Raw genomic sequence first — 17,354 nt, forward strand, 5'->3', positions numbered from 1 at the left:
AGTCGGTCCTCGAGTGTCAATCCTTGGTGAATTCAACCTATCACAGCTGTTGTATATACTTCCCTTTTATGCCAGTAACATAGATCGAGACAATCACTATAAGGCATTTGTACGCCCCCCGACGACCAATTGCCAGTGGAGAAGAGCGCCAGTATTGATAGAGACGTGTGACAATCAAACCTGAAATGTCTATATTCCACTGATCTAGTTAATCCAGTCCTTGCATATATAATTGGGTAATCAACTATCAGTTACTCGTACTATCGAACGGTCCATCCACTCGTATATCCCTTCCTTTCCTCCGTCGTGCAGCCCGAAAATATAACAAAATAACCATGAGCCCCACCCATATAACAAACTCAGTACCATAGATAACTAGTCCCAGAATACTCAGTGAAGGCTGAAAAATCACCGACAAAATCGAGGCCACATCACCACTCGCATCAAGAAGCGCAAATCTAAGCGACAATCCTGCATCTGACCGGGTCCTGAACATATCGACGTAATGCCGTAATACCCCAGCCGCCAGAAGAACGGCAGAAAGAATTGCCATGAGAGTTGACGGCCACCGTTCACCTCGTCTGTAGGCGACGCGGAGCGCAAACACGAGACCGGCTTCAACGCCACCGAGAACTGCACCTAGGACTATAGCAAGAGGCAGTATTTTTTTCAGGGTCCATTTGTCTCCGTAGTATTTGCATTGGGACCAAGTCAAGAGGCTTAAGGAGATGAGGATATTCGGCTGGACTTGCAGAGCAATATTGAAGTTGTCTGAGATATTATACACGCCGAGGGGAACCCCGGCCATGGCCCATGATAAGAAGAAGGCCGCAGACAGAGACTCACTGTCGTGTCGTCGCCAATTCTTCCAGATTTGGGGTAGAAGCTATCTTGTAGGTTAGTCGCTGGCTTAATGAATAACGCGGGGTTGGGTTTAACCTGAAGCGACCATAGAACAGCTCCCAATGTGCCGAACACGTTTGCGGCGACATGATTGTCCATATTTCGACTTTCAGTTTGAAGGCGATAGGGACATGTAAGCCAATTTAATCATAGTACACAGCGGCGTTTATATACATGCCCAATTGTTGTTGAAATAGCCAATCTAATGTCTACGGAGTACAGGCCCTGACTGCGCAGAATTAACACAGCGGACATTCCTCCGTAAACCAGCGATAATCGCATATTCTGATTGATAAGAACCTGTCCAATCACACTTGGTTGATATTTTCTGCCCCACATTACTCTGTCTGGGACATATTCCTGAAGAGAGCAAGCGGTCAAGCGGGACAGTCCAGATGTAGGTCGCGAAAGAAGACCGCCTACTTATCTAAGTCGTTGGCTCCCAAAAGGGTTTAGATCAGCGTTTCGCATAATTGTGAATTATCCACTTAAGTTGCCCTGTTTGACAAGCTGTGCTGAAATTGAGAATGCTGGAGTTTCTGAGGTGACTATGTGTATTATCTCTGAGTGGATTATACCCTTTTCCAGCGCAGGTTGGCGCTACATCAGATTTCGGACGTCTTTGCAGCTGACGATCTGAAGCGAGAATATATATTTTTCTATCCACCAACCTCAATGCTAAAGAAAGTTTGACGTACTACTGTTTGCCTTCTTGGAATGGCTGTGGGCTGCTCTCGCCACACAAGGAAATGTACGATGTATTAAAAATCTAAGATACAATCGCATTCCTCATTCATTCTATCTTTGGTAGCAGAATTGCTTCAACATCTAGTTGACTCCACCGTGATGCTAGCACGCGTCCGTCCTTGATGGTCGCTAGTATATGATCGTTAAACCTATCAAGCACAGTTATATCCTCCAAGGGATTTGCGTTCAGAATCACCAAGTCGACGGCAAACCCAGGCACAATTTGGCCGAGAAATCCGTCTTGCTTCAGCAGGCGAGCAGGAGTGATAGTGGCACTCTGGAGAATTTCCAAAGGTGTCTGTACACTGCTACGGATGGCGAATTCCTTACTCTGTGCAAAGTGCAACGGGCCTAGGAGATCTGTCCCAAAGCATATATCAACACCAGCTTTGCTAGCAAGCTCGAGAGCCTGTAACCCCTTGTGCAGCACTTCCCGATTCTTCTGGGCGGAAGCCGGAGGAAGGAAGGAGCGGAACTCGGGTGAGTCCATTGTAGCGTAAGTGACTAGAGTCGGAGTAAGGATGACGCCGTTCTCCTTCATCAGTTTCGCCGTGGCTTCATCGAGGAGATTTCCATGTTCGATCCCCTTCACTCCCTGACTGATGGCTTGTTGTATGGCCTGCGGGGTGTACACGTGAGAAGTGACATATGTTCCCGCGTTGTTAGCTACGGTGACAATGGCCTTGATCTCTTCGTCGGAAAATTGGACATGATGAATCTGGTCCGATGGACTGGCGACACCGCCTCCTCCCATGATTTTGATAAAGTCTGACCCTTGTCGGATCTCCTCGCGAGCATACTTCAGGCACTGTTCCACACCGTCCACTATACGTCCAATGCCGTTGACATGTCCTGCACAGCACTTGTTGCGATCATGTGGTTGGCGACGATCCCCGTGACCACCAGTTTGTGAAAGAGCGTGTCCGGCAATGAACAACCGCGGTCCAGGAATCACGCCTTCCTGGATCGATTCCTTTAATGCCAGCCCTGCCCCTCCACAGTCTCGTACAGTTGTGAATCCTCGGTTCAACATCGATTGACAGACGCTTGGCTGTCGTAGAAGGCTGACGTTTTCGCCGAGATCCTTCATTTCTCGAAGGCTTGCAGAGCCCGGGACAGCAGCGATGTGTACATGGCAATCAATAAGACCCGGGCAGATAAATTTGCCATTCAGATCAATGCGGATGGTACCCATGTCAGTATCGCCCACTTCTGCTGCAGCACCAATTGAGGAAATTAAGCCGCCGGAGAGCTAAACTGCTGTTTTTGAAGTAATGTTCTCCGTGACAGGATCGATTATATTGGTATTGGTAAAGATGTATGTTTGTTGGGGTTCTGGTTGCCAAGACTTGATAATGCGCCGAAGATCGGGGGGAGTCTATCCGCATTGAGATGACTGTTAATATTCGGCTAAGTTTGAAATCAATATTAGAGGACAAATACTCCATGCCTCATACCTAAGCGGTGCAGAAGCTGGTGTTGCATCCTCTGCTTCAAAAACACAGCTTGAGTTGGTCTTGTTGCAGTTCTGGCATCTGTCGGGAGTCACCAGCACGCATCGTCGCTTACGTAGGCGACAGGTGGTGTAGGCCTTAACGGTCCGCTTGCGCTGTTCTAGGGGCACTTTCGGACGATGCCGCTTTGATGAAGACTTTTTTAGCTGATCGGGCATCGTTGAGATATAGATTGGTGAAACATAATGGATGTCTCCGTTGCATTTCTAAATTTTGACTATTGGTCGGCACTTCCGAGAGGTCAAGTGCCTACCACGCATCTTCGCCTCTGATATAAATCTATTCACGGAAGATTCGCCGCTATCCATTTCCGGCGTGGCTGTCAGAATGTTGCCGGACCCATCAACCACAGCGTACCTTGAGGAACCCTACACTCCGAAGGAAGTTGCATACTGAGATACAGAAGTATTTTCTGGAATGAAAACACCCGAATTTAGATATAGTCTTCGTATTAGGCCGTCATTCAGTCTGATATCACTCTGAGATGGGGTATTCAGAGATAGAAATAGAAAGACAGGGCAAACAGGATGAAAAGTAAAGACAATAAAATGTCTGAAAAGGATGGGAATCCTAATAATCAATTGGGAAAAAAAAGGTAGTGAAGGTAAATTAAACAAATACATTGCTGATATGCTAGATAAATGCTGAAACATATGTATTGTTTGTATGGGAATTATATACTGTGAGCTACTAAGAAACAACAAGAGGTATCTTAAACCTTGATCCACCGCCCCATCCAAGTATTGACAATTTCTTTCGCTTCATCCACCAAGCCAAGGTCAAGAAGGAGCTGTGTGGTCCCACGGACGGCAGAGTCCAACGCCGAGAAAATCCAGGCATGAGTGTAACTAGTATGTTCGCCGATAAAGATTGTCTTGAATTCTGTTTGGTAATACGCAGGAAGATACAGCTCCTGCTGTCCGACGACAGGAGCCGCCCAAGCACCAGCTTGATGCTCGTCAACTTCCCAGCATTGGCGGTCATAGATGCCTGTAATCAATCAGTGTCCTGACTCTGCTGTGAATTATTTCAATAGAAACCCACCTGTGTATTGTTCGGCGGCAATGTCACCATGAATTTGGACCATAGATCGTAGGACCAAAGCAACGTGATCCTCAGTGCTCAAGGCAGCGACTGATCGTGCCGGAGTATCACTGACGTACGATGCCAGGACAACTCCCGGCCCGGTGCCGTTAATGTTGAAGGAAGGATAGCAGACCGACCCGATTCCCGCTAAGTCCACGGATCCGCATCCTCCAAAGATGGGGTTCTCCTGGTGCTCCCAGAATCGTGTCTTGAAGAGCAGCGACACCTTACAGGACTGAGCGTAATTCAAGGTGGAGATAGCCCGGCTCAGAAGGGATGAATAGCGAGGCATATCCCATAGCCGGACCTTGCTGAATGGTGCAGAGACAACTGCATAGTCATATTCTGCGCTTTCGGGTACCAGTTGCATGGGATCGTCACGCCAGTTGACGGCGATCTTTCCGGATGTCTCATTGAAGGATAGCCCCTGGATCTTGCGGTTCAACGTTGTCTTATTCGCGACATGTGGCCAAAAGGCACGTGGGAGAGATTCAAGGCCTTTGTCAATGGTGCGCCATTTGGTGGCACTGAAGTAGACGCCCTCATAGAGACTATCCCACATCGGAGTGTCGTCAGTTCCAGCAACATAGTCGGTGATGTTGTCATTGTACCCGAGAGCATAGCGCAAATAACCCGCTTCTGACCAGTGGAAATATCCATTTTCAACGGCGGACTTGTGTGCTTGATACATGTTGGCGATGATCTTTGGGGTAATCTTGTCCGCAGTAGTATGATCTGTGTACGCTTGCGTTGCATCTGCGGCAGCTGTCGCATTGGAAGACGCTGCTTCGTAGACAAGCGATGAATTCGCCGCTATGTCTGCCGCAGTAGGAATAAGTCCATTTGGCAAACGATTGCCACCGGTGCTAGCCGGGACATTCGGGCTGTTCTGAACGAATGGAATGAAGTTGACTGCAAGTTCGGGATTGTCCGAATTCATCTTGTTGAGCACATCGCCCAGCTGGAAAACCATCTTGTGGTCCTGAATTTCGAGGGTTTCATTTGTGTTTGCATAGGTGATGCTCACGGGGAACCGCATCGGACCCATCTCCTGGTACTGGTACTGGTCCGGGCGTGTATTGTTGAGGTATTCAGTACGAATACGGCCTCCTATTCTCCCGGAGGATTCAATGATGTGCCAGTTGTGGATGCCGACTGACTCCAGTAGATGACTGGTCAACAGGCCGGACATGCCTCCTCCGATAATTGCCACGGAGGCGTCCTTCGCTTGAGCCACGACGGCCTTGCCAGGCTCCTTCGCCTCCATGTATGCGATACCATCGAACCATGGCCCCATCGCATCGGCGACGTCCGCAATACTCTCTCGCCGTACGACTGGTGCGGCCACAGACACTGGGGTCGATCTTCCTACCACTGTTGATCCCGAAAACGCGTGAAGACAATGCAGGTGGGGAGCATTTGATGGTGTCGCCCAGACGAAGCGCTCGGGATGAGCGTCGCGCTTCACAAATATGCTTCCGATCTCATGGTGCCTTTCGCTAGAGGTGGAGAGATCACAGTCGCCATACAGAAGGTGAATTTCACCTTGGAAACCCGAGTCGAGGAAGTCAATATGAACGTTGTGCAAAGAGTCAGCGGTGACATCTGGAACTCGGAAACGGACTAGCTCCGTTTGCTTGTGTATAACAGCGGCGGAGGCTGTCTGAAGAAGACCTAAGGCTAAGAGCCCATTCATACAACGGTGGAAGGTTGCCGCCATAGCTAATTATGGCTCAATATCTGTCGAATTAAATGAAGTCTACTTCAGGAGATAGACCGGCTTGCGGTGACATTCTTATAACCGTTCTCTGAACGAGCTATGGCTCTGCTACGGAACATTTACTCCCTCCTTATCAGATACGATCATTACCCTTCAGGCGATAGGAACTTCACTCTACAATCTATCCCGTAATGGAAGTTTTAGCAACCCGAGTGAATCGCCAAGCACAAAGGAAGATACAGACCGTGCTACGCCATGAGTAACAGGATATTGATTGATAACGACCGGTACTACCATCACGGTGTGCAAAGTCCACTTATGTTTCCTATACTTATCGGCTCGGCCATCTTATCGAATACAAACAAAGCCGTCCCCGCTAATCCCCACGTTTATCTATCCGCATATCCGGGGAGCCAGTCAGAAATATTTCGGAGGGCATGTTGACAGGTAAGAGATCGGAGATACCGAAATGTATGGAGTTTCCCTTCGGGGTAATGATCGACTCCCGCGGCTTGTTCCGACGTTCCGACTTGTCTTATCAGACGAACGAAGAGTCATCGTGTAGTTGAAAGGGCGCGGGCGGAGCTCATCTTATCTTATCACAGCAGACAGTAGATATAGAGGTTGTGGAGAATAGGGCTTCTCGGCCGCCCAGCCGTACTCAGGCCACTATGATGAATGCAGTTAGAAGTAAATGATACCCTCGGCATGTTCCTGCGTCATGCGTGATAGACAGCAAGTCTTAGTGGAGTATCGGTGAGTTGCGTGATAACGCTTGGGAATATCATCCCTGGGTGAGTAGGAGTGAGCCTTTGGTTTTCCACAGATCGGTCTACTACTATTATTTCTGCAAACTGAAGACAAATATCGAGTGCTTTCCCCCCTTTCATCCCATCCTTTACACCTATACATATATTGTCCTAGTCCAAGGCTCGTTCCAGACACCGTTGGTCTACAATGAGCTTTTGACTCATCTTCGGGACCTCGGACATCCCGTCGTTCTTCCGCCCCTTCCAAGCTGTTCTGATGTGGAACACTATGACTTCCCCACCCGCACACTGGCAGATGATGCATTAGCCATTACCAAGGTTGTCGAACAGTTGGTTGAGGATGGGAAGACTGTGGTACTTGTCATGCATTCCTACGTCGGCATCATCGGCAGTGAAGCGATCCCCTAGAACCTCAGCTATAGAGCGCGCCAGGCTGGTGGCCAGAAAGGCGGTGTCATCCATCTATTCTATTACACTGCCTTTCTTGTGGACAAATGGAAATCAGTTCTGGAGACATTTGGCGAGTCGCCGAACAACGATGTTAGGGTACTTGTCTCGCCCTTCAACACCTAGAACTTGAGAGCATACGAAGACTATGATATAACCGGAAGGCGGGCGATTCTTTATCAAAAACGGCGCTCGTACCCTCTAGAGCGATGTTGCCGAGGCCGGAGCAAAACTCTGGGAATCTCGGCTTATTGCACAATCTTACAAACTCCAAACGAGGCCAGCCACAGCGGTGGACGCAGATTCGCACCACAGTTGGTGATCTTGTACCGAAACTGCAGGACACCTCACTATAGACAGAAATCCCGTACAACACGCTGAATAGAGACAGTCTACAGCTGGAGGCAGAGAATGGGTCTAATGGGAAGAATCTATTCAAGTACGACTCTATACATATCTTTGAAACAGGCCCGAAGGGGCCTTTGGCGATGCTGTGTTGAGGACGAGCTTACGCCGTACCATGAGGACGACTGGTGAGTTGGCTGTAGGGCCGAGTTTTCTAATGATAAGTGCGTGGGAGGCAACGTTTTAAGTTCGCTGTGATAAACCTTCCTGTATGTTGCAAAGATTGATTATATGTTAAATAAGTTTTAAACCCAAGTCCTACCGGTCGGTATTCCTAGCGCCCTTATCCACCTTTCCATCGAGGGTTGTAACGAGAAACTTCTGTGGTAGATCACCTAGAGGACTTTTGGTATTCTATAACATGTGGTTGGGAGATCTTTGCTGATTATATATACTGAGGTTATACAACTGTTTAATATTGATACATTTGAATAAAAGATTTTAAAAAGCCCAAATGCCGGATAAAGAAGCACCGCGTCAACTCGCACAGGAGAGCCTCTCCGTCGGTGAGGCTCGAAGGCATTGGTAATGGGGTTGTATCCTTGTACTTAAGCGGATGACGAATTTGCTCGTGTCGATAGTAGGAGTTCCTAGGGCTGATGTCCACGTATAGGTGCCGTCATTGGTATGCAGAGTGATGGGCAAATAGACACACATACTTCAGTGACCCTATATCGAGTGTATGTACATTTGGGTATATCTTACTCTGATGTCAAAACAATATCACCGCATTAAAGAAAGGCACTAGGCCATAGGGACAGCTCTGTACAGATACTGGTTAACATTTGATTAGTATCCACTCACGTAAGACCCTCTCCCAAATTACATGAACGAGGTTATGAGACCTATATGGGATCCAAGACCAGACCAGCGAGAGTTATTGTGATGAGAAATGCCATGACTTGAACCGGAGATTAATTCATATAAGGAAGGACATCTCGTAACATCAATCTCATTATGTCGCGGCTCACTACAAGAGTATGGTGATGTTGCACCGTAGTTTACTGTAGTTCACTGTAATGCACCGTAGTGCACCTTACTTTTCTACTCCAAGGAAACGTTCCCTCGCTAGTTTGACTCATTATAATATAAATTGAGCTGCAGTTTTATCACAAAGGTTGCCCCTATCTCAGGAAAAGGTCTCTGCCGCTCAACAAGCTGTGAGAGGGAACTACGAATATCTCACAGAGTGTCGTTATCCCAGATGTCTTGGTATAGAAGAGGTTCAGCTTCCTACGACAAAAAGACATATTTCGATCCTTTGGCCATTGTTCTTGCGTGAGTCAATCCCTCTCAGCCAAATAAAAACTTAGAGAGTGGCTCTTGTATCTGCAGCTCTTCGTCAGTCACAGTTAGCTTGAGCGCTCGCTGCATGATGCTCTTTCCATCTATTCATAATGTCAGTCTTCTATTCCTTGGGGCCTTGATCGCAGTGAGCCATATACGCGGTGTTGCCGGTATGTACGACATTTCTTTGCCCTTGGACCCGGCTGGTGCGCTCAAAGTGACTCTCGACTATGGCCTTGCGACAACTTGGCCGTGGCCGCAGAATGTCAGCCTTACTACAGCCAAATGCAATTGGCAATATAGCAGCCACATCGTGTTCGCGAATCGCGTCGGGGACTCTGATGAGAGTGACCCGCCGATCTCAGATGGGCAGCTCTGGTAAATCGCACGAGATGCTGTCGATGAAATGACCCGCGAACGAATCAGGTATGGCATTAGTAATGGAGCAGAGCCCGTAGGCATGGCAGCTCTGGCTTGGGGCAATGAAATTATCCTTGCTTCCTCTATGAAAGGAGTGGGCTCCTTCTCCTATGACTTTCTTAACGGCGACACGCCAGTCGGCAGAAGTCTTCAGCAATGCCAGATCGTCTGGAGAGATAACATTTCACCTGGCCAAAATCCAAACAAATTGCACAAAAATAGGGGTAATTGCGCTGAGCTTCTGGCAGCCCATTTATACTATAAAAATAACCAATTCGACTTGCAAGATCAAAAGGCGAGGATGGGCACATGGCTCAATTTGGCAGATGGATGGGTCAAGAAGGACCCATGTGGAACTACGGAGGAGGTAAGTAATTGATGCCCTCGGAATGAATCCTTTTGAAATATCAACTAACAGATATGCAGGACGTTTGGGGCTGCAATCTCTTCACCGCAAACCAGGGCCTGAGGACCCTGGATACCAACACACCATCGGAGCCCTATACGCTGGCATCTCTTGCAGGAGGGCCGACTACTCATGAACAGATTCGGTTATGCGGGGGTCAACCTAGATTTTTTATTGGCTAGGATGGAACTTGGTATTGGAGATAATTTCATAGTGCACAGTAATCCACAGGGATACTGGTGGCAGCAACACCGGTATCATAACTACAGCTAGGATTCCATTTTTCCTGCCCACTTGCGTCGCTCTTCAATTATTTCAATCCGAATGCCCGTCTGGGCACCCATGTCTCTGAGTCCCTGTATCAACTCCGGGTCCCAATGCCGCACTTTGAAGACCCTCATCAATAGGCGAAATCCTTGGAGGCGAGGTGTGGATTTCCTCCAATCTTGCAGCCATGATCGCAAAGCCCCCAAGAGGTATTCGGTCTCCCATTGCCATTCCCATTCATACTGCAGACATAGATCATCAGTGAGAGTCAGCCATTGGATATTTCCTGGAAGTGCCTCTTCTAGGCCAACCACATATGGCGCGGAGGAAGAAAACCCGAGTAGAAATGGAATAGGAGCTTCCAACTTTTCAATCATATGAAGTCCGCTAAAAGTTTTGAAAGATCCACTGAAGGTGACCTCTGGGCGTTCGGCGTCTGCTTCTGAGCAGTCTGACCCTGCCGTAATAGTCAAGTCCGTCAACGTCTCCTGAACATGAGATAAATCCGCAGCGATTTGGTCCAAATCAATAATATTGCTGACAAAATGGTCTTTGATATCCGGGCGGTAGTACCAATCCCATTGAAGCTTTCGAAGTCCTCGAGTGACTGATAACACTTGACCGAGGTGTCCTTCGCGCAACATTGTTAAGTCAAGCGATGCGAGTCTCGATGGATTTGGTGGATATTTCCCAGGCCACATGAAGGTAATGGGGTTGTCGACAAAGGTTCTTATCCGTTCAACTGAGGGTAAGTAAAGGAGGGGCAGTACGTCTGTCGTGTTCCTGACGTCCGTGTATCGGCGAATATCGAGACCAATGAAGGGATACACAATTGTCACATCCTGGAGATGTGCAAAAGAAGAGAGATGGCTAACTTGGGGCTCCTCGCAGAGAGCCGAACGGAGCATCATCCCCATGAGGCGGGTTTCTCGGGCGAAATTCTGGTCCAGGTAGAGGCATCTTAGACTGGGGAGCTGTGATAGTAAAAGGGTAACAAACGCGTCTATTGTTCCGGCGCGCAACTCTTCGATCCATTGTTCAGCATATGGGATATGGATCCTTTCGATGTAATTCACCAGCTCGTCCAAGACCACTTCGGTGACTAGCAGTTTCGGACTTTTATCTCGATAGCTACGGGCGTCGATATAGAAACAGTCTCCCCTGAGGATCATAACATGGACAAAACTGCCGAGCTCGGGCCTGTCCACAACGTTTCGCAAAAACTGAATGATTGGAGGATATTCAGTGTTTGTCCATGTCCACTCAACGTGAGCGTAGAGGAATGGTTCGGCAACAGAGCGCCAGTTCCTACGCGTAAGACATACCGCGTGAAGATCGCTGGGAGATAAGGGTGCGAATATCATGCGTAAAATCTCTGGAGGAATGCTCAGGATAGAGGACGCCATTTTATTTTAATTTCCTCCTGATGTTGCAAGGAATACTCGACCAGTCAGAGAGTGGTGCCAGAGGTCAGATGCCAGGTCGGGGCCGCAGGCCGAGTAAACTAACTTAAAGGATTTACAGAATTTCGTGGCATTCTCGTTTTAACAATCAGATCGCAAGGATGGAACTACTCTTACTTAGTGCGGACTAGTTAACACTACATTGGTTCATTCGTCTCGCTTTAAATAATGACATCGGTTGGCTACCCGCCCAAGGTCCAACTATCGTGGATTATACTAATAGCAATGCAATATTATACTAGTCCGTTAGATGGATTTATTAATAGCGTAAATGTTCGTATTCTTAACCATTTCAACGTCTAGAACTTAATTTTGCAGTATCTCACCGGTTTTCAATTATTCCAGCTCAACGGTCCAAACTCATGATTAATCTTCTTTGCAAATACAATTCCTACTATCCCTACACTGTGCCTCTTTGTCTGCAACGAGGTGATTCAAGGGCAGTATAACGGCCGTCCTTTGTTCATGATTTAGCTAGGAATTCAAGACTTTTACCTTTCATTAAGGAACTCATATTCTTCATTTACCTACAGGTTTCGAAAGAAACCCCACTGGCATTACATCGAGTAGTACATTTTACGGCTCGAGGCTGGGTAAGGGGAATCGAATTAGTTACCTAGCATGTACATACCTGCAGGACTTTGCATACAATGTTAGATTGTAAAAAGTCACTTAACATCTCATAACTTCGCTCACTGTGTATCACGTGTTGTCTGATTGTCCCTCTCATTCGATTCGCATGTCTATTCTCTGAATGCGCTCCTGAACATCCATACCGCACGACAATGTTGGTTATTGCGGTTTGGCATTTCCCCATCGTCTCCGGATTTATCTGGTTAGGTTTGTTTCTCCCCACCAATTATTCCATTGACGTATGGCTAATTTATACAGCGATGTTGCTTGGGATGTTTGCAAGCTGGATAATCATAGGAAGGCCGAGATACACCACAATGGTGGATGGACTGATTTACCCGTATTGAACCGCGATTTCGGTCATCTCCTGGTACTCAACTCTGTTCAACTCAGTAACAAATCCATAGGTTTATCTCAAACATAGGAGCGGATATACAACCTTTATTTGTTGTCGGCAGTTTCATTTCCATGCTCTTTCTGAACCTCTCCGTAATACAGAAACAATGGCCGCATAGAGACGCGAGATCGCCTGCCTGGGAGAAGGTTCCAATTCATACTGTCTGCGCATACTCTTCGATTCTCCTGTTCATTGCAGGAAGCCTAGGTTTGATGTTGCTATCATGCTTTGACTACATCCATTACATGAGCGTGCATTATTCGTCACTGGCCTTGTTCATGTAAGACCAACGGTTATCGAGAAAGCGATCGAGAGATGCTGAGATATACTTTAGAGCCGCTCATTCTATCTGCGCTATTCTTCTCGTTGTTCAATCTACCCTTGCTTGCATTGCCTCCAGGTGGCAACATCGCATGATGTTCACAATCTTCATCATCAGGGCCTCTCTTGGTATCATTGAAGCTACACTTGGCATTTTTTTGCTTCAGCAGTCGGTATCCCGGCCTGGATGGGGACTTTTCTGCAATTCTTGAGTGGGGCAAGTAGTAAAATCCACCGTCTCTCTTTACAACACGTTCATTAACTGTTGCAATAGTCACGGTGTTCTTGTTCACGGGACATATCCTCTGCTTTGTTCTAGATTTGCTGCCATCGACTCACGAACATCATGGCTCGGCGGGGTACGACACGGAAACGGGCAAGTCCTGGAAGGAGGCGACACTCCTGTAACCGGACGAAGTTGATACTATGGGCTTGCCAACAATCTGAGCGGTAACGCTTCAGACGGTGTGGATTCGTTGGCCTTTGTTAGTAATGATAAATGGATTCATTTGTCCCCACCTCTAGAGATTTATATACCGCAATCTTCACTTAGTTCATATACGTGCCTATCCAAAGTTACTATACCTGTAGCATCCTCACCCCTGATTTGATTGAAGGCACTCGTAATGGAACTGTGTAATTGAAACCCAAGCATGAATGAGATACTTGAACTTGCTTGAAGGAATTACAGATGCATGGGGCAAAATCAAAGCCAACTTATCTGGACTATATACGAAGTGCCCACAGTAATGAGATCATGGATGAATCCTTCGCTTAACCTCTTCCAACCGGATTCCAGATCCACGATAGTTGGCTAAGAAATATGATTCGTCACTTCTCACTTTCATGGTACCCTCTCTACCTTTCTCAGGAAATTAACGGACAAGGAATGGCAGTTGGGGGGGTTGGAGGAGACATGCACGAGAGCCTTGAACTATTTTGGCAGACTTCTACAGCAGTAGATCTATTGATAGATCTCAATGGTGGGACCACACTCCCCAGCTTCGTCACTGTCGTGTGTATCATTGCTAGATTCTCACTAGCTGCCGAAAAGTACCCAGTTCTCGAGGGAGATATAAGGCAACCGGGCACCAACATAGAGCGACCCACATCAACCCTTTCGAGAGGGTTACCATTGGAGGAGACATTAAATTCCTGCAGTGCAGGTAGTGGTTCATCCCTTGCTTCATCGCGGCACTATTGATTTAAATACGTGGCTACGTGAAGTAAAATCTGTTTGACGGCTATTCAATTTTTTCTGCGGAGGCCGTGAAGATATCTTTTAGGGTTTATATTAGGGTTTATCGTAGTGAGGTGTCGACGCTTCCTTTGCCAGTCCAGGTACATTTCTTTTCCCATGAATTCGAGAAAGCTACATTTTTTGCATTGATAACCCTTGCCTGCTACAACGGATCTCACAAGCGAGCGAGTCACCTCCATATGCCATATAAAATGGTACTACATGTATCCTGTTCATGAGGCTCGTATCGCATACATATATGTCTAGCATCAGTCGTTGATTGGATACATGGCGGCTATCAATCACTACTATGAGTAGTTAAGTTGCGACTGGACTATCACACGGCTGGGGGCAAGTCGACCGTGATTCTGATTGCCAGAGCTATGTGCACGATCTACCCTTGATATTGAGTGCTAAGACCGCACTACTGAATGATGCGTTGGACCAACAGCCCAAGCACCTAACTGGGGATCCATGCCCAGATGCTGCTGAAAGTCAGATAGCGGGCTGGTTCAGGTACATTTCCTTGGCACTGAGAATTATAAGGATACTCCAATAACGAAAATGTGGGTATGCAAATGAATGATTTACAATTTTTGACGTATAGAACAAAATTATTATAACGATCTTTCTCAGCTATAATTCGGCGAATGAGATCTTATATGATCAGCGATGGCAAATCGACACCGAGTTGTCTTTCTATTGCGCCGACAGCTGTCTCCCTAGGAAGGCAAGCGCATCGAAATCCGTGCTTGCAAAGGAATGGATGGAATTCTGGCAACCCTCAGGCATCACCAAGCCATTAAACCTCTCCTTGGACCAGGCTAGGTCCTGCAAGATTCCAGTCAGCGCCAAAGATCGATGTGATTCCTGCGTTTGCATGCGATAGTGGATCCTTGCACCCTCCCTACAATACCAGGACACAAGGTTATCACTATCCACTGTGGGACTGGCCTCGTCATGTCTACTTTTATAGACGAACATTGGCATGGCGGGGACGTCTTGACCAAGGCTGTTGTTGCTGAAGATCTCCTGGATATCGGGGCTGTTGAGGAATTCCATTCTCTGGAAGTAGGAAGCGAGCTTTTCATAAACGAGCGTGCTGCGTAGCTGTTCACTACACATCGGCCGAAACTCTTCGAACTGCTTCTTTCTGGTGGTATTGTGACTGAGACTTTGATGCATTAGGCGTGAAGGTGTGGGATACTCGCTCGCTAGGCCCCAGATGGCTGCGAGGAGTGTCCAGTCGACGGCATCTGGTAGTTAACAACGCTCTGGAGGCTCGGCAGTAGCCCTCCTACAGCAGTGCCAATAATGTTTAACGCCGGCGCATATGTTGATTTGAGCTCTGCCGCTAGAGTTGTGGGCGAACTTCCTCCCGAGTATCCCATCATGACCACTGCAGCACCGCGGTCAACGCCTGTAAAATCACTAGACAGCAAGGTAGCCCGAATGCCATTTAACACTGCATGAGCGCCTCAACGGTTAGCCATGAATGAAGCATCAAGTCCCTCATGGTCGTGTAGGGTGACATTCCATCCCTGGTTGAGAGCTGGGGTGATCGCAATACGGTATATGAGAGTAACAATGCTATCATACTGCCCCATCTCAACCCATCTGCGACAAAATAGTACGACGGGGAGCAATCAAAGACGGCGAGGTTCATGAAGGGTTAGAAGGCGACTATCCTGGTGAGGTCGGGATTCGGGGGAATGAGGACTGTCGCAGCTGCGGCGACTGGCTTTCCATAGCTATCTGAGGTGCGGTAGAGGATCTAGTATCCCTTGTCAACCCACTCGGTAAGTGGTTGTTTGTAGCTGTACGGGGATTCGCGTGAGCGGAGGATGGTGCCAGGCGCTGCGGCCTCCGGTCTAGAAAGTTGTCGGTAAAAGGGATCTTGGCTCGGTGGAGTGAGAGAGCCTATCACATTGCTGATGGTTAGGAGACAGGAGAGGGAGAGGAAGAAACGGTTCATTTCTTATGCTCAAGTGCAAGCTTTCAGGCCGAAGTGTGCGCCTTGATACACGTTGTCAGACGTGCCTGCGTCGTTATCCCCCAAGGAATCCTTAATAATATTGTACACTTTACGAGGAAACCGATAGCCCAGATGCGATCATATATGCATTTGTCGTATTTCCCTTTTGTGGGCTATCACACGGATAAATCTTCAGGTCTGGATCCAACGCCGATCAGCCTGCAAGCTTTGGTTTAAGTTTTATTAAAAAAAAAAGCGATTGCCCCTGGACTTTCAAGACTTAGACATGTGATAATCTGAATTATTTACCATTTCAATGGAGCGAATGGTGAGTTCACTGTGATGGTAAATATGACCCCTGAACGCACCTACAGCAAATTTTAAGCGTGAATACCGACCCGGACCACTCATCATCAACGACCGCCAGGGTCTCTAAGCTCGTTGCAGCGCCATAGCGAGCTTGTCTCCGAAACAATCGCAAGACCATGGTTGTTGATATCCAGACCTCGACATTTATTTCACCGAAAGATCTCACAAAGTCGGTCTAGATTCTTGAGGTCTAGGCCTCGCGGTAATTAGAGCTCGATCATATTTGATTTGATGAAAACGATCTTTCGCAGTCCCCTTAGACTTCTGTAGTCAACCGAACCTCCTCCACAAATAGGGCTTTTGACAACCCGTGATCGGAACTCATACACAATCAATCAATCAATCAATCAAGATTCTATTAACCTGGTAGAGCCTAACTACTGAACGTCTAGCTATATAGGTGCTTGGAAGCCTAGAATCTAATTATAAAATGCTATATATCTATAAAGAAAGTAATTAAAAGCTTTTATTATAACTAAAACTATTTACTATTTAATAGTTTCTCTAATCTATCTTTCTTAGTCTTTACTATTTTATTTTCTTTAACTTTTTCTAGTATTTTCTAATAAGTAGATATTAGTATATATATTAGAAAGATTTAACTAAATTCTTTCTAGTATAACTATTTATATATTATTTTTTATATCTATTTCTTTTTTATAGTAATTAGTTTATTCCACGTCTTTAAATTAACTAAATAATTCTATTTAATATATAAATTTAATAATATAGTATATTATTTATAGATAGAATATAATTCTATTATAGTCTATCTTTTTTTGAATTCTAGAATTTAGCTTATTTAATATAGTATTTCTAGAGTTAATAAAAAATAGATACTAGAGTAAAATATATTATAATATTTAGAATCTTTATTTATAGTAGTATTAATTTAAATTAAATATCTTAATTTTAAAAAAAAAGTATTTTAAACCGTTTCTCTATATTTATATTTAAATAATAATTAATATATATAGTTTAAAT

General features: G+C 46.4%; 7 protein-coding genes across 7 annotated transcripts; 2 read left to right on the top strand and 5 right to left on the bottom strand.

The window, feature by feature from the left end:
• Positions 1–187: 187 nt before the first annotated feature.
• F9C07_2276736 (PQ loop repeat protein) lies at positions 188–1,320 on the bottom strand. Its single transcript, XM_041289713.2, has 2 exons — positions 940–1,320; positions 188–886 (listed from the first exon to the last, which is right to left on the bottom strand). The coding sequence occupies exons 1-2, from the start codon at positions 1,000–1,002 to the stop codon at positions 248–250; spliced, it is 702 nt and encodes a 233-aa protein (XP_041141958.1). The 5' UTR covers positions 1,003–1,320; the 3' UTR covers positions 188–247.
• Positions 1,321–1,605: 285 nt separating this feature from the next.
• On the bottom strand, positions 1,606–3,204 carry F9C07_2276737 (uncharacterized protein). The gene has a single exon (XM_041284731.2). The coding sequence runs from the start codon at positions 2,843–2,845 to the stop codon at positions 1,697–1,699; it is 1,149 nt and encodes a 382-aa protein (XP_041141959.1). The 5' UTR covers positions 2,846–3,204; the 3' UTR covers positions 1,606–1,696.
• Positions 3,205–3,807: 603 nt separating this feature from the next.
• F9C07_2276738 (putative amine oxidase) lies at positions 3,808–6,049 on the bottom strand. Its single transcript, XM_041289714.2, has 2 exons — positions 4,209–6,049; positions 3,808–4,154 (listed from the first exon to the last, which is right to left on the bottom strand). Exons 1-2 carry the CDS (start codon positions 5,968–5,970, stop codon positions 3,877–3,879), a joined length of 2,040 nt encoding a protein of 679 aa, XP_041141960.1. The 5' UTR covers positions 5,971–6,049; the 3' UTR covers positions 3,808–3,876.
• A 2,747-nt stretch (positions 6,050–8,796) lies between these two features.
• F9C07_2054598 (uncharacterized protein) lies at positions 8,797–9,887 on the top strand (the record flags this gene model as incomplete). Its single annotated transcript, XM_041289720.2, has 4 exons — positions 8,797–8,870; positions 8,928–9,257; positions 9,306–9,666; positions 9,726–9,887. The coding sequence occupies 4 exons, from the start codon at positions 8,797–8,799 to the stop codon at positions 9,885–9,887; spliced, it is 927 nt and encodes a 308-aa protein (XP_041141962.2).
• An 87-nt stretch (positions 9,888–9,974) lies between these two features.
• Positions 9,975–11,378, bottom strand: F9C07_2276739 (uncharacterized protein; the record flags this gene model as incomplete). Its single annotated transcript, XM_071510195.1, has 2 exons — positions 9,975–11,195; positions 11,298–11,378. 2 exons carry the CDS (start codon positions 11,376–11,378, stop codon positions 9,975–9,977), a joined length of 1,302 nt encoding a protein of 433 aa, XP_071363461.1.
• An 842-nt stretch (positions 11,379–12,220) lies between these two features.
• On the top strand, positions 12,221–12,976 carry F9C07_2276740 (uncharacterized protein; the record flags this gene model as incomplete). Its single annotated transcript, XM_071510196.1, has 3 exons — positions 12,221–12,307; positions 12,567–12,745; positions 12,800–12,976. Coding segments are annotated over 3 exons (441 nt in total), but the record flags the coding sequence as incomplete, so codon positions are not given.
• A 1,749-nt stretch (positions 12,977–14,725) lies between these two features.
• Positions 14,726–16,582, bottom strand: F9C07_2217107 (secretory lipase-domain-containing protein; the record flags this gene model as incomplete). Its single annotated transcript, XM_071509682.1, has 4 exons — positions 16,370–16,582; positions 15,626–16,271; positions 15,295–15,503; positions 14,726–15,232 (listed from the first exon to the last, which is right to left on the bottom strand). The coding sequence occupies exons 2-4, from the start codon at positions 15,690–15,692 to the stop codon at positions 14,726–14,728; spliced, it is 783 nt and encodes a 260-aa protein (XP_071363463.1). The 5' UTR covers positions 15,693–16,271; positions 16,370–16,582.
• Between the last annotated feature and the right edge of the window lie 772 nt (positions 16,583–17,354).

The sequence above is a fragment of the Aspergillus flavus genome, chromosome 2 (genome assembly GCF_009017415.1).
Source record: "Aspergillus flavus chromosome 2, complete sequence".
Lineage (NCBI taxonomy): Eukaryota > Fungi > Ascomycota > Eurotiomycetes > Eurotiales > Aspergillaceae > Aspergillus > Aspergillus flavus.